General features: G+C 41.6%; 1 protein-coding gene and 1 long non-coding RNA gene across 3 annotated transcripts in view; one reads left to right on the forward strand and one right to left on the reverse strand.

Annotated features, from left to right (window-relative positions):
* LOC122539478 (uncharacterized) overlaps positions 1-21,759 on the reverse strand; it is a 54,543-nt gene that overhangs the window by 27,985 nt on the left and 4,799 nt on the right. Inside the window, exon 2 of the long non-coding RNA XR_006309100.2 lies at positions 12,222-12,313. This is a non-coding gene — a long non-coding RNA (uncharacterized LOC122539478). The remainder of the gene's footprint in view (positions 1-12,221; positions 12,314-21,759) is intronic.
* Positions 1-21,759, forward strand: part of npnta (nephronectin a) — a 69,575-nt gene that overhangs the window by 4,441 nt on the left and 43,375 nt on the right. The window contains exons 2-4 of one of the 2 annotated variants that reach the window (XM_043674349.2): positions 388-488; positions 5,766-5,816; positions 13,226-13,318. In XM_043674349.2, coding sequence (XP_043530284.2) covers positions 388-488; positions 5,766-5,816; positions 13,226-13,318 — 245 coding nt within the window. The remainder of the gene's footprint in view (positions 1-387; positions 489-5,765; positions 5,817-13,225; positions 13,319-21,759) is intronic. The other variant, XM_043674350.2, reaches the window with a different exon arrangement.

Genomic DNA, 21,759 nt, shown 5'->3' on the forward strand with positions numbered 1-21,759 from the left:
GCTTAATGAAATTGTAACTCATGTCCAAGGCTCACTTACCCACCTCAGTTCCATAACCAATCCTTTAAACTTGTTCGATGGCTATGTAAACATCTTTCCATTTTTAACAAGAAGTTCAGTTTTATCCTTACCTCTCTCTTCTCCATCCCATCTTGGTTCTTTGACTACTATCCTAAATATGTGCTCTCTTTTTCCCAACCTTCCTGCCACTGTAAATAGCCTCTTCTTGTATCTTCGATTAAACTCTCAAAACGTTTGATGAATTAGGACCTGTGAATGCTAGAGTCCTCGCCTTCTGTGCCTTTATTTTCCCTGCTGCAATCTTTTGTTTAGTATCTGCCCATTTCCCCCTCTCCTGACCCTGTTCTGATCTTGTTTCCTATTCAGAGTCCGCAAGAATCGGTCTATTCGGGGAGGCATGTGTCGCTATGGTCTTCGGACAGACTGCTGCTGGGGATGGAATCGTAGACCCTGGGGACAGTGCCAGCGTGAGTACCTCAACCTGAAAGCATGGGCTCTGTACACTCACAGCTGGGGCTTTTAAATACGTAAGGGGCTTTTACACTCTGCTGGGCTTTTACATGCATCTGGGCTTTTACACTGACAGCTGGGGGCTTTTACACTGACAGCTGGGGGCTTTTACACTGACAGCTGGGGCTTTTACACAGCTGGGCCTTGCATTTTCACAGCTGAGGCTTTTAAATATACATGGGCTGTTACACACACACAATTTTTGCACATGGCTGGTTAAGTCATAGTTTGGGCTGTTACACAATACCTGGTGTTTTTACCCACAGCTGGTTGAGGATCTTTCACAAATGGAAGAATCTCTATACAACTGTAACATTTAAGAATTATCAAAGGGAGCAACAGTATTAATTTGGGGCTTCATAACGCCAGCAGAATTTAATCACTGCAGAGTTAAATACCACTGCCGAGTATTTTAGATGAAGCTTGCAAGGCCTTCTGTCCACTTGCAACGAGCAGTTTTGGGATCATGCACAGATCTGAAGCTATAAACACCTGAGAATATCACACACAGCGATTGCTTTAAACAGTCAGAGTGTTTATTAAACAGCAGATGGTGAAAGTGACTATCTCGCACACTGTTCACTCTTCGAGGAACATATACACAGTAGTAAATATTGTCCGCATAATTCTGGGACAGAGAACTCCCACCATATTCAATAAGATTCTAGTAGAGCTGGAAGTTATACACAGACCTGAGCCAAGTGTCTGCATGTTGATGATCATGGTAACATTTTAAGTTAGGAACATTCAGTCCTTTTGAGCCTGTTCCACTATTTAATTAGATCTACATCACAAATCTGTTTTCTCAACTTTGCTCCACAGTCCCAGGGTCTAACACAATAAAACTGGTCCAGTCTCCACTAGGCCCCTGCATTCAGCATTACAGGAAAGAAAGTTTCAAATTTCTTTTACCCCTTTTGTGAAAAATTGCTTTCTGATTTTAATCGTGAATGCCTAGCTCTAACATTGAGATCGTCGCCTCTCCTTCCTCTGTTCATGAATTGCCCCATCAACAACAACAACTTGTGTAACACCTTTTTAAATCAATAAAACACCCCCAAGTAATTCCATGGGAATCCTATCAGATAGGGTGTCAAACCAAGCCATAATAGGAAATATTGCCTCAAAAGCTTAATCAAAGAATTTAGGGAAGAAGAAGACGAGAGAACTTGAGGCCTGGACAACTGAAGGCACCATTGATGGCAGAGAGATTAAGATTGGGGGGTAGCGGGGGGGGGGGGGGGGATGCGCGGCAGTGGTATCCACTCAAACAGAATTATAATGGGTACTTCATAGAATTGTGGGAGCTGGAGATGACAGAATCATAGAATTCTTACAGTGTGGAAGTAGGCCATTCAACCCATCGACTCAACATTGACCCTATGAAGAGCATCCCTCACAGACCCACTCCACTGCCTTGTAACCCTGCTAATCCACATAGACTGCACATCCCTGGACACTTTGGGCAATTTAGCACAGCCAAACCACCTCACTTGCACGCCTTTGGACTGTGGGAGAGAACTGGAGCACTCAGAGGAAACCCACGCAGACACGGGGCGAATGTGCAAACTCCACACAGACAGTTGCCTGAGGCTGAAATCAACCCAGGTCTCTGGCGCTGGGAGGCAGCAGTGTTGACCACTCATCCACTGTACGCCCAGTAGGTAGGAGGCACAAGTCATGGAGAGATTTGAAAAGGATGATAATGATGAAAGAACTTGTTGCTTCACTGGGAGCCAATGTAGGTCAGCACACACAGCAATAATGGGTTAAATAAATTCAATGTGACTTGAGACACAGGCATCAGAGTTTTGGATAATCTCAAATTTAGGGAGGATGGAATGTGGGAGAACAGCCGAGTACTGTGTTGGAATTGTCAAATCCAGAAGTAACAAACAGATGAATGGGGCAGCAAAGATACTTCTTTCCATATTTACACATTTCAACATTTTAAACATCTCAATCAGACCATTCCTCAATCACCTACACTCCAGCAAGCTGGGTTAATGTTCCCTTTCCTGATTGTAACTCTTTCTGTGCTGTTCCTGTAAATAATCAGAGTCTGGGACTGTGTTTTAAAAAAAAAGCACAATCTGTGGTATCAGTGAAAACTGTAACATAACCCAAAGACCAGTGCATATTTATAAATTACCAAATGTTTGCACATCAGCAGCAGAGTATCTCTCCAACATGCTAGAGGTTATTTTAAATAGATTCTAATCAACTTGTTCAGAAATGTTATTACACTCCTCTGGAGCAGATGGGACTTGAAGCCAGGCCGCCTAACTCAGGGGTAGGGACATGAGCATTACACCATAACAGCCCATTTTACTTTTTGCCTAGAACAGCTGAAGGGTTTGCATATTTTAACCAGCTTTTACACAACGCTGATAGTTTCTCACAAAGCCTAGATGAAGTTTGTATTTGCACTTGCTTGCCTGGTATTAAGTAGATGTTTCGGGAGGCAATTTATATCTTTCCGGGCTTCTTACACGCAAAAGGGCTTCTCGGGCCTATGCAATCTTGCAAAATCTTCATATTTTTATTAACTGTTAACGAGAATGAATCATCTTGAATATGTTCCAGGTTATTTTAAAATAAGAGTATCAAACATTCCGAATGTGTATTAAGTCTGCATCTATCACAATATTCTGGGAAGAAGTGGCCTGTTTTAAATCGGCAGGATTAATGGAAGTGGCTGTGAGCCACTGATCTTGATCAAATTCCTGCAAGAATCAAATAGGTTGTCCATCTGTGTCCTGCAGCCAAGAAACACAGCAGCAGCTCCCACATACTCAGCTCCGCCTGCAGGTTCTGCTTGTCATTCATACATGGGGCAGCAGGGGGCGCGGTCTCTATGGTCCGCCTGAAAGACAAAGACTTGAGGGGAGGTGGACATGACCCACTTTTGTGCAGCTGAGAGTTGATTGCTATAATTCCTTTAAAAACTCCGAGCCTCTCCCAAGTCAAAGTTTGCAGGAAGCAGAGAACAAACTTTAGGAAAGTTACAGCACAGGAGGTGGTCAATGACTGTGCGGGCTCTGTGAAAGATTTAGCTAATTAGTCCCACTCCCCTTGCTCTTACTTCTATGTTCTTCCTTTTCCACTACTCATCCAAATCCTTGTTGAAAGTTATCATTGAACCTGTTTTCCATACCTTTTTATGTGTTGTGTTTCACGTCATAACCAGTTACTGCATTTTTCAAAAATCTATTAATCTTCCCTCTGTTTCCTCTGCTTGGTCATGAATTATATTAAACCTGTCACCTTTGGTTACCAACCCTCTCACTAATTAAAAGTTCATCCCTGTTTACCTTATCAAAACCATCTGGATTGTCACTTCTATTAAACCTCTGTCTCTGTTTAAAAGATGGCAGACACAGCTTCTCTAATCTCCTCATCTAACAGAAGAGTCTCATCCCTATCCCACTATAGTAAGTAATCTCTGCCCTATAATCTAGTTAAGGGTTGATTAATGTTTTATAAACATTCAGCGTAACCTCTATATCTTTGTGTCCTTTGCCTCTGTTCAATCAAATCGAGGATGCCATTTAAAAAAAAATCAACCCTATTCACCCTCCCTGCCATTTGAAAGATTTCTGCATGTGAATGCCCCCCCCCCCCACATTACTCATTCTTGGAATGGAGAGGTCCCAGTAGATCAAAATCGGTTGCATGTTTGCTGGTGTTTATGGGCTCTGCTGGTCATTAATGAACAATACAACTCTATTGATACACGGAGCAAGAAGATGATTAATGGCTGTGGAAGGAGTTAATATCTGATATGTTTAAGCACTATCAATTTCACTGTAATCTTATCAGTTCCTTTTTCATAACCTCAAAACACCACCTTCTGTGAGTTTCCCAGTAGCAGGGATATGTAATGTAGAATCACATTGGTAAACCCATTGGTTTTCATAGAATCCTTACAAGTGTGTAGGCAGGCCATTTGGCCCATCGAGTCCACACCAACCCTCCGAACAGCATCCCATCTATACCCAACCCCCTTACCTTATAACCCTGCATCTCCCATGACTAATCCACCTAACCTGCACATCTGTGGATTGTGGGAGGAAACCCATGCAGACATGGAGAGAATGTACAGACTCCATACAGATAGTCACCCAAGATTGGAATCTCTGGTGCTGTGAGACAGCAGTGTCAACCACTGAGCCACCGCACCATCCAGGATTTCTGGTGGCTCACTGGTTAACAGTGCTCAGTTTCATTATCCCATTTGCTCCCCCATTCTATATCCATTCTGAATTTCTCATTGCCCTTATCACAGGAACTAGTATTTTCCACATGTGAGAATTAGTTTCATACATCTCAATAGAAAGGGAATAGTTCTCTGAGATATTGCAGGCAGTATGCTATAAACTTAATTTTCCCAGTCACCAATTGCCATTACCGCAGAGTGAAAAGAGGCACAACAAATCCTCTGCGTGTGTGGGGGGGGGGGAGGGGAGGCATTCACATGTAACTTCAGTCAATAAACTTCTTCATTGTAAGTTTTCACTGTCAATTTCAATGTCTTGTTTCTCACTGCATTTAAAAAACCTCCTTTTTTCTTTTCCAATGTAGCCCAAAGGAAATGAGTTATTCCAGTGAGGCTGCCCAATAAGATTATTGTGCACTACTTCAGGAAGCACAGAGACATTGAACAATAGTTTATAGCAGTAACAGAAGTGGCTATTTCCGCACACATGGATGAAATGATGCTGATAATCTTTGCCTGCTGATATGTTGCCAAGCTAGACTTCCTCACAGAGGCATATTTCACACTGACAAATATGCATATTATAGATGGACCCTGCTTTGGACTGGGCAGTTTTCACTGTGAATCAGTGAGCAAGAGGCAGTTCCTGCCAGTGCACAGAATATGTTGCCTGTGACAACTGATTGATAATTGGATTGAGGGGTGGTCCAGTTGGAGAGAGACAGTTTCCATCTCTCACTCCATGTTCTATTTGCTGATTGAAGTGACTGATTAATTCTGACTAAACAGAGTAATCTCGACTGACATAAGCAGTTCCCTTGTAAACTAAGTTATGTGTTTCAGAAAGTTTTAATAAATATGTGTGTGCCAAATGGCCTCTTTCTGCACTGTAACAATTGTACGTGTGTGTGTATGTATGTCTATGTATAAATGTACTGGAATGTGGCTTGTTGACAAAATCAAGGCCAACCTCCTAAAAAAAGGCTCTGGAATTCTCTGGATATTTGTTTTCCAGCTTTCATCCCGTTAATGCAGAGAATATGTCGAGTAACGTACCCTCTGAAAGGTTAGCTTAACCTATTTCTTACAATAATCTTGTTAACTGGTAGATTGAAGACAGGCTGTGTGAAACATTGAGTGGCCTCAATGACAGGTGTCAGCTGTAGCTCAATGGCAGGACTGACATCCCTGGATCAGATGGTTTTATGTTCAGGCCCCATTATCGAAAGCTCAGCTCAGAATCTAGGCTGGCCCTCCTTAACAGTTGTTAGAGTGTGCTGTCTTGGATGAGGTGTTAAACTTGAAAATAGGAACAGGAGTAGGCCATTCAGCCCCTCCAGCCTGTTTTGCCACTCAATGAGATCATGGCTAATCTGTGATCTTACCCCACAGACCTACCTTTGGTTCATATCCCTTTATAACTCTGTTTACAAAAATCAATCTACCTCAGGTTTAAAATTAACAACATCCACCGTCGTTTGTGGGAGTCCTGTCTGGTGTTTATGGATGTCCTGTGTATCTTCTCCAGAGTCATCAAAAGAACCCACAGTGCCTCCCAAAAAGTAGCTGGGGATTACTCCTCCTATACCCTGGCTAACATTTATCCCTCAACCAAGCGTCACCTAAACAGAGAATCTGGTCATTATCACTTGGTGTTTGTGGCCTCTTGCTATGTGCATATTGGCTGCCATGCTTCTTACCTTTCGACAATGATAACACTTGTAAAGTACTTCATTGGGTTTAAAATTCTTTGGGATATCCAGAAGCATTACATCGATGCAAGTTTTTTTCTCTTTTTGATATGGACTGAGAGATGATGCCATCTTGTTCTGTGGGCAGTAGGCCACAACAACCTCAAGTGTGTTTCTTGTTTGGTGCTAATGTTTCTCCTGTACCACTAGATAAAGCAGCACTTTCTGACACAGAGCTCACTCTGAGATATTCTCAGAGATATGTTCTTAGACAGGAGTTATATGGGGTTTCTGGATTTATGGAACGGCCATTTATTGTGTCGGTGGTAACTTAAGATGAATGCTGACATCTCCTGAGCAGGATATTTTTTGGAGCTGTCCTGTCAACACTGCACATTATGCCCACAGCTGTTTTCTCTGGATTGTTGCTAGGTGCAGGGATGCATGCTCTGATTCAACATGCAACACCAAAGTATAACTGGGTGCAGAGTGAGTTGGATAGTCCTTGTTAGCTATTATGAAATTACATCTTTTATTTGCAGAGCAAGTGATATTGTAAAAAGAATTCACTCGTGGATCCTGACCCCTCTTGTTTAAAGTGCAGTCACTAAAGAACTCACTACCAATGTTGTTCCTAGTGAGTTACTACTTGCTATGAATATGTTATTCTCAAACCCATGGGGCACTGTATATAGAAGGAATGCTACATCAAAAGGTCAGACTCATGTTACTCAGTAAGACTTACAATAATTTTTGGATGCATAGATCACTATCATATTCGTGGAGAGAGCTGATTGGTAAAGTGAAGCCACAAAGAACAGAGCAGCTTCTTGCTAGTTCTTTCTGTTTCAATCTGAAGGGGGTGGGGGTGGTGATTATGGGGGTGAGGAAGTGGTGGGAAGCTATCTTTTTTTTTTGGCAGGATCTAACTTCTCCCTCTGCAAAGCTAGTCCATAGCACTGAGGTAGAGCATGGGTAATGAAAGGATTAAGAGCCATTTCTTTAACAGATACAGTGCCCATATTCAATACTGAACTCACTGTGCCCAGTAAGTTTAAAGGGCATCTGCATCCAGCTACTGTGCAAGTGTTTCACTGGGCACTGTTCATTATTCAGGGCAAGGTGCCTGCTCAATATACGTAATGTCTGCAAGTTGAAAGGGAGAATAATCCAAGAGGAATCCAGGAACCACTGTGGGAATGTCCCATTTTCTCAATGCACAGCTTTCATTAGATTGAGGGCTGATTGTTAATCTTGCATGACTCAAGCGTGGGATATTGAATAAACATCAGGCTGGACCACCATGAAGTAAATCCCCCACACACAAAAGAGGTTCAAGAATGACAAAAGGAAATAAATACATGAACCAAACCTCCCCTGCCTCCTCCCGATCTCCGATAAACCTGTCTCTGAGAACTGTACGGAGTGCATTATGGGAGGAAGTGCAATGTAGGATTTACGTATCCAATCTAAGTTTTTTTTCCTCAGAGGTTTGTAAATCTTTGGAACTCCTTGCCACAGAGTGGGGGCAGAATCCCTGTGTATATTTAAGGCTGAGATAGATTCTTGATCAGTCGGGGATTGCAGTTTATAGGGAAAGGGCAGGAAAGTGGATGTGAGGAAAGTTAGATCAGCCTTCATCCTATCGAATGGCCTACTCCTATTCCTATTTCTTATCATCTTTTCCACTGAATCTTAGCTGGAGGTGCTTTGCTGGTTTAGAGGGATGTTAGTGAAAGGTCCTATTTTGTCATAAGATTTGGAAAGAGAAAGTTGACAATAGTCTGGTGCTCAGTTTCTGAGTGAATGGATTCATTAGTGTCAGGCCATAACGATATAGAATGAAAGTGGGCAAATAGAGTTGATGTGTAGATCAGCATTAATTAAAGTGAATGGTGGAACAGTCTCGAGAGGTTGAATGGCCTCCTCCCATCCTACATTTAGAGTTTCATTGCTTCTTTTCTTTCCCCTCTTCCATTTCCATCCATGCTGCTTCTTGATATCTACAATATTACTCTTGAACTGTTCATAGGGGAGCCTTGGAAGAATAAAAGTTCTTACTTTCACTTCTACCCTCCCAATTATTGTGCAAGTTGCACATTTTCTGCATTTGTATAGACCTCATATTTCTGTACTCCCAGCCTGATGTCTCCTTGATGTATAGCTACAACAGCAGTGACAGTCCTCCATTATTGTCGTTATTGCAAGAGGGTTTGAGTACAGAAGTAGAGAAGACTTGCTTCAGTTGTATAAAAACTTAGACCACACCTGGGGTACTGTGTGCAGTTTTGATCTCCTTATCTCAGGGAAGATATTATTGCTGTAGAGGGAGTTCAAAAAAGGTTCACCAGATTGTTCTTGCGATGGTGGGACTGTATTAGAGAGATTGGGTCAACTGGTCCTATATCCTCTAGACTTTCAAAAATGAAAGGCGATATCTTTGAAATGTACAAAATACTAAATGGATAGAATGGCGTAGTTGAGGTAAGATCTTTCCCCAGTTAGGGAATATAGAACCAGGAGCATTGTCTCACAGTAAGGGAGATGCCACTTATATCTAAAATGAAGATAAATTATTTTATTCAGAAAGATGTGAATCTTTAGAATTTTCTACCACGAAGGACTCAGTCTTTGAGTATGTTTCAGGCAATGATTGATAGATTGCTGATTATCCATGGCATGACAAGGTTATGAGAATGGAATGGATGAAAGACATTGAAGTGTTGATCACATGATCATATTGAATAGCAGGGTAGGATAGATGGGCTGAATAACCTACTTCTGTTCCTAATGCTTCACCAAGTGACATTTTTCAAGTGTGGACCCAGATATTGATTGGAAATCTATCGTGAAGAGTATCGGAATTTGAGCTCCAAGCCTATCATGAAAATTTAGAAGCAGCTTATTTCCCCAGTTCTGGTAGATTCCAGAATTCTCTGACTGCTGATTTCAGAGCATGTAAACATCCGAAGCAAGGCAGCTGGTGTGAAGAACGTCAAAAGAAAACAGACTTACACTTCACAACCATCAGGACAGGCCAAAATATCTTCAAATCAATGAATACATTTGAAGTGAAGTCACTGTTGTAATGCAGGAAGTTCTGGAGCCAATTTTCACACAACATGATCCAGAAGCCTGCTTGTGATAATGACTCGATCATTTATTTATAGTCATGTGCTTTTCATGATCTTAAAATGTAAGGAACATAGCGAGCAAGCATTGTGAGGCTGCAATGGGATAAATGATCTGCTGAGGTGATAAATGTTGCCTGGGGTACTAAAGAAGACAACCTTTTCCCAAATAATACTTTTCATTTACCTAAGAGGGCAGGCACAGACTCAGTTCAACATCTCATCTGAAAGATGGCACACTCGAAAGGTCAGCCTCTACTGTCAGTCTAATCCATGATGGGGACTTGAACCCACAACTTTCTGACTTGAAGGTGTGCATATTAGCAGCTGAGTCACAGCTGACACCTGAAACACTTTCATGGTCTTAGGAGGTTATTACCATTTGAGTAGTGGGCGTATGTTTGTGTGGTTTAAAAAGTTCTCACCTTCAATTTGTTCGAAGAGTACAGAGAAACTCTACACCTGATGCACCATTCCTAGTGGATGCTGTGTGGTTGGTTCTGATCTCACAAACACAGTCAGCTCACACCACAAACCAAATGCCATAATTTTCCTCGTCCAATCAAATGAGACAAATTGTGTTTTGAGCTGAACTTACTCTGATTGGGGAGAAAGTGAGGTCTGCAGATGCTGGAGATCAGAGCTGAAAACGTGTTGCTGGAAAAGCGCAGCAGGTCAGGCAGCATCCAGGGAACAGGAGAATCAACGTTTCGGGCATAAGCCCATTCCTGAAGAAGGGCTTATGCCCGAAACGTCGATTCTCCTGTTCCCTGGATGCTGCCTGACCTGCTGCGCTTTTCCAGCAACACGTTTTCAGCTCTTACTCTGATTGGGATCAGAGACCTTTCCCCCTTGCTGATGGACACCATCCTATTGTCAGGAGACAAGTGAATGACTTTACCTGCCCAACTACCACAAATGCCATTGTAAATCTTATTTATTGATGGGATGTGGATGGCACTGGTAAAGTCAGCAGCTGTTATTGCCTATTCCTAAGCGGCCTCGAGATATGAGGGAAAACTTCACACACACACACACAAGGAACCATAAGCCAACAAATATTCAAGGATTCCAAGCATTGCAATTTTAATCAGTCCCATTCTTTAGGAATGTGGCACTTCATTGTCTTTCCCCTGAAATCACTCACTCTTTATCTGAATCTTGGCTGCTGGCAACTACAATGTACAGATTACTGCTGCCTGCTGGTCACTGCAACCCACTGGTCACTACTGCCCATTGGACACTGCTTTCTGCTGATCGCTACCATTTGCTGGTTACTGCTGCCCACTGATCACTGGCATCTGCTGGTCACTACTACTCACTGCCATCCACTGCTCACTGCCTCCCACTGCTCACTGCCTCCCACTGGTCACTGCCTCCTGTTAACAAATACTTTTCACTTGCACAACACAAGATGACATACTGTATACAAATGTGAGACTTTTTTCTTAATTGTGTGTAGAGTGACATTATTGTGAAGGCATTTTCCAATGGTTGCATATCATTTCCTTACTCAAAGTTTCTGTTTTATGTTCTCTTATCAAACTGCAATATTTAATTTCAGGACAACTGATAATGTAGAACAGGATGAAAGGCTACTTCAATAAGACTCGCACCCACGTCTTAATCAGTCTCCCTCCCTTTAATAAGCTGGTGGGTGTGGTTCATAGTCTGTCCCTCTCTAAATATAACACTGGAAGTCAAGTCACCTTGTACCATGTTGAGAGTCATTTAAAACAAACATAACTGATGTTTGTTGATATGAATTATGGTGGAGTGGAGTGTGCAGCTCATGCCGTCATTACTAGACAGCCTAATGGATACAAATAAATGAAAAATTAAAATCAATTTATAACTTTATTTTTGAATGAATGAAGAAAGTTGAAAAAAATATCTGCCATTCTGTTTTCCCTTTTCCTATTCCAATGTACTGTTCCAAAGCATCGTAGCAGAGGTTGGATCTGAGACCAGTAAAGTTCCCTGACATCTTGTTAGAACCACATAACCAATCCAGATTTATTAACTTCTTCTGTCACAGGAGAGTTAATCAAATCATACAGTTTTACAGAACAGAAGCCCTTCAAGCCTTTGAAAGAGGCATCTAATTCATCAAACCCCCTGTACTTTCTTCCATTAGCTTTGCAACATCTTCCTTTGCAACCATTTATCCAATTACTATTAAATGTTTGAATGAAACTGAATCCTCTGCCTTTGAAGCAATTCATCCCAGGTTTTAAAAAAAGACACACACGTCAGGTTCTTTTGCCAGATAAAGTCATAGAAATAAAAATGGATTTTAGTTTTGGTCATTGCAAGTGGTGTCTTATGGTCAGTGAGATTTTTTATCGACTACTTCTCTTACAGATTTCAAATTTCTACACAGCTAGAAAAAATGTCATTGCAGTTCATTCTGCAATGTTTCCTGCCTTGACAACATAAGAAATAGGAGCAGTTATATCACCCCTTACGTTTGCTCTGCCATTCAATAAGACTGTGGCTGATCATCAGCTGGATTTCCCTATATCCCCAAAACCTTTGTGTCCATCACTTTCTATTTCCCATGTTCTGTTTTTTATTTCTTGAGGGCTCTGAATCAGTCTGGCATAACTGTAAGACTGACAGCTCTCTATTGAACCATTCATTCCTCACCTGGAAAGATCCTGGACAATGTTCACAAGCTATTCAGTCTCAGAGGACAATGCCGATGATGTCCGCAGTCGTCTCTTTCCTGCAGGGTGTCACTGTAAAATGATAAAAATGATATTGATTTCCCCCATTTTCCATCTCCCCTCCTCCCTTCCCAAGGTGAAGTCAATTTCAACCCTGTCCAAAGATGAGCTAACTCAGCACAGACAAAGGATTGGTTTTATCTGCTTTGTCTGGTGTTGAACACTTATTAACAGGAGCTCCACAACTCTATTATTGTAAGATACTTTATGAATGTGTGTATTAAGGTAAGTCAGCATTGTGCAGTAAAGCAAAAACAACAATGTTCTGAGGAGAAGATTACTGGGTTACCTGACTGAAAATTATACTAACATTGCCAATAGCAGGATGTCCAATTACAGTGTTTGTTGAATCCAATTACCATCTACCATTTTGAGGTAAGTCCTGTGCTGTCTTCCTCCAATCCCTTAAAGTATGTCATGTCAGTCCAACACAGTAGCTTTTATCATGTGTGAATCTTATAGCAACACCCCAGTGGTATTGTCAACTGATCAAGTCAGCAGCCAGTTTGTAATACTTTCAATGACGGATGAGGCAAATTTTGGAGAAAAAGATGGGATGCCTCTCAGCACATTTAATGTTCAAAGAGTAAATTACATTGAAAAGATACAATTTAGTTTTAGTTGAATAACAATCTCATTCTAAGAACATCTTCCAAATGAATTTGTTAAATCATTGTTCAAGTTCAGCCATTGCCTATTAATGTTAGAATAGCAGCGAAATTGTCTTTGTGAATTAATTATGAGAAATTCACATCTAATTATCTGCTCTTACTGTATAGAATTGTGTTGGATTGAAGCTATAGAATGTAGTACCTACAATTGTTGATATTGAAAGGCTCACTCTGTGACAGTGAACTCCCTGAGCAGATGAGGCTACTGTTTGATCAATTCCAAACTTGAACTTGTTTATTCTACTCTTCCCAGCTGTGTGCCAACACGGATGTAAACATGGCGAGTGTGTGGGACCAAATAGATGCAAGTGCTACCCAGGGTACACAGGCAAAACATGCAATCAAGGTAAGAACAAGAATCCCAAGTAGAAGTTATGATGTTGTCCAATGCAGAAGGATTTTCTTATTTGAGTGAACCCTTCACATGCTTTGACAGATTAGTCAAGAAATAGCATTGGCATTACACAATAATACGATATTAACCATTCCCATCAATAAATTGCATGTATATCATTTGTTCAAGTAATAAATGGTCCTGAATTTATACACTAAAGAAGCATAAACCATAGATAAATTTTAGATACACATAACTTTAGGTACACATAAAATATTTACACACTATGGTAAATTTCTGAGTTACATATGTTGAGGATATATATGATTTTAAAACATAGAAGTGCAAGTATATATACAGGTATATTTTGGGGATTGGTGAGCTCTGTTGTCTGGACAGCTAGTTTGTGAGGAAGCATAACATAACAGCATGAATCAATTCCCACATCCATTGAGGTTATCACAAAGGTGCCACCTCCTCAACCTCATCCATTGCCTGAGGGGAGGTGTGATGAGCTTCAGGTTAAACTCACCACCGGCCAGCGCTCTCTAATGACAGCTCTATGGTCCTCTGGGAATATGCTGACTTTCACTTTATTTACATTTGGGAAGTCCTGTGTGACAGTGGGTAAGTGGCCCTGGCTCTGAAGCAGAGATTTGAGGTTCGAATCCCACCCTAGGACCATAAGGTCAAGGAAGTTGACAGTACTGCAAATCCTTCCGCTTTGTGTCAGGTGACAGGCACCAGAAACCATAACACCATAAATTATAGGAGCAGAATTAGGCCATTCAGTCCATCAAGTCTGCTTTGCCATTCGATCTTGGCTGATATGTTTCTCAACCCCAGTCTCCTGCCTTCCCGCTGTAACCCTTGATCCCTTTACAAATCAAGAACGTATCTATTTCTGTCTTAAACACACACAATGACTTGGCCTCCACAGGCCTTTCTGCTGCAAGGGGAGAAATTCCTGGTCATTCACGTGATGGAAAGCAAGTTGGAGTTGGTACTAGCTCACTCCATTGCTCCATGTAATCCTATTTTCAGGAACCCTGAAATGTTCAAAAACCAATTAAATATTCTGAACTGTCATCACTGTTGTCGTGTAGGAAAGACTTTAGTATTAATTTGGACTTAGAAAACTCCCAAAGCAATAATGTGACAATGACCAGCTAAAACTTTAGCGATGTTGATGAAATTTAAATATTGATCAAGACAACGGGAACAGATCTCTGCACAAAGTACATGTTACCACAACTTAGACTCCCTACCATGGTTATATTTAAATATATTTTTGTATGCTGCTAATTTTTCCCCAATCTGGAGGATACCTATTTCTTGGGAAATATTTAATGTATCTATAAACAGTACACCCTGGCTTTCACAGCTTTCACTTTACATACTAGCTTCACGGAGCTCAGATATTCAGGTTCAATTTTTCAAAGGACCCCTTTGTTTCATTTCATAACTTTAGGAACTGGAGCAAATACTCTGGTGCTCAAATGTAGTCTTTGACATCTGGAGCATTTGAACACAATATTGATCTATTTCTTGGGTTATTTTCACAAGGAGGTTTCAAATGCATGCAAAGCAATATTTTGCACATCACAGGTGGGGAGAATGAGATAGTGGATTACAAACTGACACGTCTTTCCATCTTCAAACCGTGTATTCAAAGCCTGTAGGGTACTGTGAGGAGTTAATGAGGAGGAACTCAGAAATCAAGCATCTGTAGAAATGCTTGATTCAGATTTTCTTTGCTGCTGTTTCTGGAGGCAGTGATTAATGTTAAGGTTCTTTCTGGGGTTGCTGGTAGTTGTCTGGTGCTCGATGCGGCTGGCAGTCTTTTCTGTTTTGGAATTGTAATGTATGTTGGCTATTCCACCCCAAAGGAATCACAACCAAGATTGAATCTGGTCTCATCTAATGTCCATTCTCTCACTTTTTAGGAAGGGGAGAAATTGAATTGTGATTTAAATAGAAATCCCAACACTAAACCAAAATCCCATCTGCCCTGTCAATCAGATGCAAAAGACCTGAGGCCAGTATTGTCAAGTAGAAAAGTGGAAGTATTCCTGGTGTTCTGATCAATATTTCATTTTCAATCAACATCACGGAAACACGATCTGGTCATTGTCACATTGTTATGTTTGGGAGTCTGCTGAGGACATTATAACAGTGACTTCAGTGCAGATTATTTAATTGGCTTTCAAGCACTTTAGCATTCCTGACAATGAGAAGGTTACTATAAAGTGGATATCCTTCTTTTTTTAACTCAGTAAATCCTATACTTTCATTAAAGGAAAAGATTTTACCTAAATCTGCTGTGACCCCCGCTTCAAATCCTGCACCCATGAATCTCTACAATATGGAAGCAGGCCATTCGGCCCATTAAATCCACGCTGACTCTTTGAAGAGCATCCCATCCCCCAACTTACCCGCTGGTTAATCCACCCATGTTATTTTGTACCATAACAAGTATCATTTTCCCAACATAATTTAAATCTGGACTGAAAATAAACACTATTTGGGGGGGTGCACAGTGGCTAGCACTGCTGCCTCACAGCGCCAGGGACCTGGGTTTGATTCCAGCCTTAGGCGACTGTCTGTGTGGAGTCTGCACATTCTCCCGGGTTTCCTCAGGGTGCTCCGGTTTCCTCACCCAATCCAAAGATGTGCTTATTAGGTGAATTGGCCACGCTAAATTGCCCATAATGTTTTGGGATGTGCAGATTAGGTGCATTAGTTAGGGATGATATAGGATAGAAGGATAGGGGGATGGGTCACTGTTCAGAAAGTCAGTGTGGACTTGTAGGGCCGAAGAGCCTGTTTCCACATTATCGGATTCTATAATTCTGTCATATTTATCAGACCAGTAGTAGTTTAAGAATAATCATGTGCTGGCCACTCAGGTGAATTTTGAACATAATTACCTGGATGTTTTCATGACTGATATTTTTAATTCTTGCAGATAGAACACGATCGTTTCTTTAATGAGATCTGTTACTGTCTGGCGATGCTAACCATTTAGTCAGAATTCTTGAGGTTGACTTTGTTTTGAACTAAAAGCAGATTTTGGATTCATTGAGGAAAGTTAGACCTGCTAGCTTGATAAATGAGGACAAAGCCACTCGGGACTTGACCTCTGTTCATTGGAGAAATGAACTGTTTACTCACAGCCCTGAACCCCAACGGACATCAAATTAGACAAGTGGCTTGTAAATACTGGAGCAACAAGCAAGTAATGATACTTGCCCTGGGTTTTTATATGAGCATGTTGTCTAAAAATAATTGTGAGTGCAAGTTCAAGAATATAAAATGCTGGTCTTATTTGTCATTATTCCTTATTAGTTTATAGAGTTATAGAGTCATATAGATGTACAGCATGGAAACAGACCCTTCGGTCCAACCCGTCCATGAGGACCAGATATCCCAACCCAATCTAGTCCCACCTGCCAGCACCCGGCCCATATCCCTCCAAACCCTTCCTATTCATATACCCATCCAAATGTCTCTTAAATGTTGCAATTGTACCAGCCTCCACCACTTCCTCTGGCAGCTCATTCCATACACGTACCACCCTCTGTGTGAAAAAGTTGCCCCTTAGGTCCCTTTTATATCTTTCCCCTCTCACCCTAAACCTATGCCCTCTAGTTCTGGACTCCCCCACCCCAGGGAAAAGACATTGTATATTTATCCTATCCATGCCCTTCATAATTTTTTAAACCTCTATCAGGTCACCCCTCAGCCTCCGATGCTCCAGGGAAAACAGCCCCAGCCTGTTCAGCCTCTCCCTGTAGCTCAAATCCTCCAACCCAGGCAACATCCTTGTAAATCTTTTCTGAACCCTTTCAAGTTTCACAACATCTTTCTGATAGGAAGGAAACCAGAACTGCATGCAATATTCCAACAGTGGCCTAACCAATGTCCTGTACAGCCGCAACATGACCTCCCAACTCCTGTACTCAATACTCTGACCAATAAAGGAAAGCATACCAAACGCCTTCTTCACTATCCTATCTACCTGCGACTCCACTTTCAAGGAGCTATGAACCTGCACTCCAAGGTTCTCTGTTCAGCAACACCCACTAGGACCTTAGCATTAAGTGTTTAAGTCCTGCTAAGATTTGCTTTCCCATGGGCAGCATGGTGGTTCAGTGGTTAGAACTGCTGCCTCACAGTATCAGGGTCCTGGGTTCGATTTCCGCCTGTCTGTGTGGAGTTTGCACATTCTCCCCATGTCTTCATGGGTTTCCTCCAGGTGCTCCGGTTTCCTCACACAATCCAAAGATGTGCAGGTCGGGTGAATTGGCCATGCTAAATTGCCCACAGTGTTAGGTGCGTTAGTCAGGGGTAAATATAGGGAAGGGAATGGGTTTGGGTGGGTTTCTCTTCAGAGGGATAGTGTGGACTTGTTGGGCTGAAGGGCCTGTTTCCTCACTGTAGAGAATCTAATCTAAAATGAAGTAAAGTCCATCTGTCACTTCTCGGCCCATTGGCCCATCTGGTCCAGATCCTGTTGTAATCTGAGGTGCCCTTCTTCGCTGTCCACTACACCTCCAATTTTGGTGTCATCTGCAAACTTACTAACTGTACCTCTTATGCTCGCATCCAAATCATTTATGTAGTAAACAATTACAGAACTAGATGCTGCAATGGCTTGGATAACCTTTCACCTTTGGGATCTGCGTCCGTATGATGGTTGGGCTGGAAGTCTTGTTGCTTTCAGATGTCTGTCCTGTGACAGGAGATTACAGAGCAGGCTTTCTTTTATTGTGGGAAAGAGTGAAGGAGGTTTTTCATTTACCAGGCCTTTAATAGCCCCATCCCTATTGAATTATATACCCAAAACAAAAGGACTCTGACTTTTACTAACAGGGACATGAGTAAAGGGACATGAATAAATGTGTCAAAACTTTGATTCACCTTAAGTTGGATTGCTGATTGCCACATTGTGGGAAAGATACTTCATCATAGAGTCATAGAACACAGAAATAGATCCTTTGGTCCCTATCCCAGACTGAACTAGTCTCATTTACCTGCAATTATCTCATATTCCTCCAAGTCCTTCCTCTTCATGTATCCATCTAAATGCCTTTTAAATATTATAATTGTACTCGCCTATATCACCACTGTTGGTAGCTCGTTTCCATACACACACCACCCTGTAAGTGAAGAAGTTACCCCTCAAATCCCTTTTAAATCCTTCCTCCCTCACCTTAAACCAATGCCTCTCTAGGTTTGGACTCCCCCTGCCTTGGGAAAGAGACCTTGGCCATTCACCTTATCCACACCCCTCATTCTTGGAGATGTTGAGTGCGAATTCAACTGAAGGATGCTGAGGAAACTCTTGCTGGGGAGTCAGTGACAAAACGAAACCAATTTCGAATGTTACTACGTGTGAGGAGTAAAATTGAGAGAAAATATTTGAAGCAGAATAGAAAGCCATGCTCGAAGGAGAGATGCTGGATTCATTTTAGATTGCACTGGGAAAGAGCCAGTGTAACCATAGGGTGTACTGGTAATGTCTGTAGTAATCCAGTAATGCAGAACAACGCCCTGGGGATGTGGGCTCAAATCTCATCACCAGTGCAGTTGGTGAAATTTGAATTAATTGAAAATCTGGAGCAAAAGTGTAGTTCAATTGTAACCACTGTTGGTTGTCGCCATCTTTTTCATTAATGCCCTTTAGGGAGGGAAGTGAGTCCAGACCCACAGCAATGTGGTTGACTCTTAACTGCCCTCTGGGCAATTAGGGATGGACAGTAAATACTGGCCTGGCCAGTGGCATCCACATCCTATGAACAAACAAATGGCTATCCTCTTTTTTTTTCTTTTAATATTGGGATGTGTATGTTACTAGCCCGTTCTGCATTTATTGCCCATCTGTAAATACCCTGGAACTGAATGGCTTGCCATACTATTCTGGAGGCAGCTAAGAGTCAGCCACATTGCTGAGAGTCTGGTGTCACATGTAAACCTGATCAGGTAAGGATGGCAGATTTCCTTCTCTAAAGGTAAACCAGATGAGTTTTTATTACAATGGGCAGTGATTATATGGGTGACCATTAAGCCAGCTTTTAATTCCAGGATTTTCCCTTAGATTCGGATTTTACCATCTGCCATAGTGGGATCTCGACTTGGGGTTCCAGGGGCAGCTAGGTCAGTAATATTACTGCTACACCACTGCATCCCTAATTCTAACTGACTTGGGAAATGAAAAGTTGTAAGTTAGTGCAATGGGTTTTAGGGGAGAGAGACAGACAGACAAACAGAGGGGTTTATTTCAATTTTTGGATGGAAAGTTGGATGGAGTGTAAGTCTGACTGCTGAGTTACTAACATTCATTTTCTGTTGCCTCACCCCAACCTTTCTGCTGTTTTGGAGGAGGTTACTTTATACCTAACCACTCTGTACCTGACCTGGGAGGGCTGGATACTGACAATGGGTGTATGAACTAAGAAACTTTCCCCTCACTCTAATGAGAAGACATTTTCACAAGGCAACTGGATTTTGTCGTTGCTAATTGTCATGATCTTTGACACAAAATTAATGAAATCCTGTTGGTTACATTTTGCCTAACTACTGTCAGAGTTCCTCTCTCTCTGAATGTCTGAGCAATAGTTCAGGGCTTTCCGAACTGCGAGGTGAAATTTTGAGATTCACAAGCTCCAAGGAAGCAATGGCTACATGGAGCTCCAACCCTGTTCTAAAAACTGCAAGAAACTTTCAATCTTTGGAGCTTTATCTATAACGTAGGTGTGGCCAAATCTGCTGAACCTTGAGACTAAAATGTTGTGTGGAAAAACATTGCGGAGAAATTGATGATGTGGAACTTTGTAAAAACTGCGAATGAAACAGACACCATTTGCCCACATGACTCACCCTCACCCCCAAATCCACCGGCTGTCATCTCTCATATCTACCCCACCCCAGCTCTCAAGTCTGAGCTCAAGGTGACCATCAGTCACCATAAGGTCACAATGGAAAATCATTTTGTAAGCACTGCTATAGTTGTTACCTGGTGCTAAATCTGATTAACTATTGATCAGGTTATAGATATTGTAAACAGCAAAGTGATCTATTTCTGATATGAATGAACCCAGATATAACCAAATAAGGGAAAGCACCAATGGTAATCTTAAAACAAGGCAAAACCTAAACAATATGTCCAATTTGTTTGGTCTTCATGTCATCTTTGCTCCTTTTTTGTATATAAGGGACTGTGAGAACAGCGGAACTGCTCACTGTACATGGAATGTAACATCCAGAGGTCACTGACGTTAATGATCATGTTTAATAAGGAGATGGAAGAACCTTTTGAATAGTGTTTAGATCAACAGCTTGTACATTTTTGAATGTGGTGGCATCATAGTTTTAGTATTTGAGTAACAACCTCAAAATCATGAGTTCAAATTTCACAATCGTGATGCAGCTAAATACTGCTACACGTACACAGAGTAGATCATTTGGAACAATTGCCACTATCGTGGGAATTCTAGATATTCTCTGCACTCTAGGTGGTATCATTGGATTTATTAATCTGCAAGTTTAATTTAGATAAATGTGAGGTGTTGCATTTTGGTAAGACAAATCAGCCATGGTAGAGCCCTGGGGAATGTTGTTGAACAGAGAATCCTAGGGGTGGACGTACATAAGAAAAAATGGCATCACAGGTAGACAGAGTGATGAAGGAGGTGCTTGGCAAGCATGCCTTCATTGGTCAGAGCATTGAGTGTAGTAACTTGGGATGTCACATTGTGACTATACCAGATATTGGTGAGGCACATTTAGAATACAGTACTATGTTAAATTCTGGTCACCCTTCTACAGGAAGGATAGTTGTTAAACTGGAAAGGGTGCAACATAGATTTACAAGGATGTTGCCAGGACTGGAAGGTTTGAGTTATAAGGAGAGGCTGAGAGATTTTCCCCTGGAGCTTTGGAGGCTGAGAGGTCACTTTATAGTGGTTTATAATATCACGAGGAGCATGAATAGGGTGAATAGACAAGGTTTTTTTTCTCAGAGTAGGGGAGTACAAAAATAGAGGGAGGGAGGCGAAAGATTTAAAAGGGACCTCAGGGGCATAGAGTGGAGTATGTAGAGAATGAGTTACCAGAGGAAGTGGCAGATGCAGGTACAATTACACCATTTAAAAGACAGTTAGACATGTACATGAACAGGAATAGGTTAGAAATATATGGGCCAGGCACAGGCAAATGGGACTGGTTCAGTCTAGGAAACCTGGTTGGCATGGATGAGTTGGAACGAAGGGTCTGTTTCTGCGCTGTATGACACTGTGACTAACAAGAAATGACTATACAGAGCTATAGAACTAGTACTGAGTCACAGGTAACCAAATCAAAGCTAACTATTAGGTTCCTGAATTTGGTGCTACATGTCTTCCAAAGTCAATATCTACCTTCTTAAAATTTGGTATCATTCAAACTGAATC

The sequence above is a fragment of the Chiloscyllium plagiosum genome, unplaced genomic scaffold (assembly GCF_037043375.1).
Source record: "Chiloscyllium plagiosum isolate Xiang-an unplaced genomic scaffold, Cpla_swu_hap1 HiC_scaffold_36, whole genome shotgun sequence".
In the NCBI taxonomy this organism is placed as follows: domain Eukaryota; kingdom Metazoa; phylum Chordata; class Chondrichthyes; order Orectolobiformes; family Hemiscylliidae; genus Chiloscyllium; species Chiloscyllium plagiosum.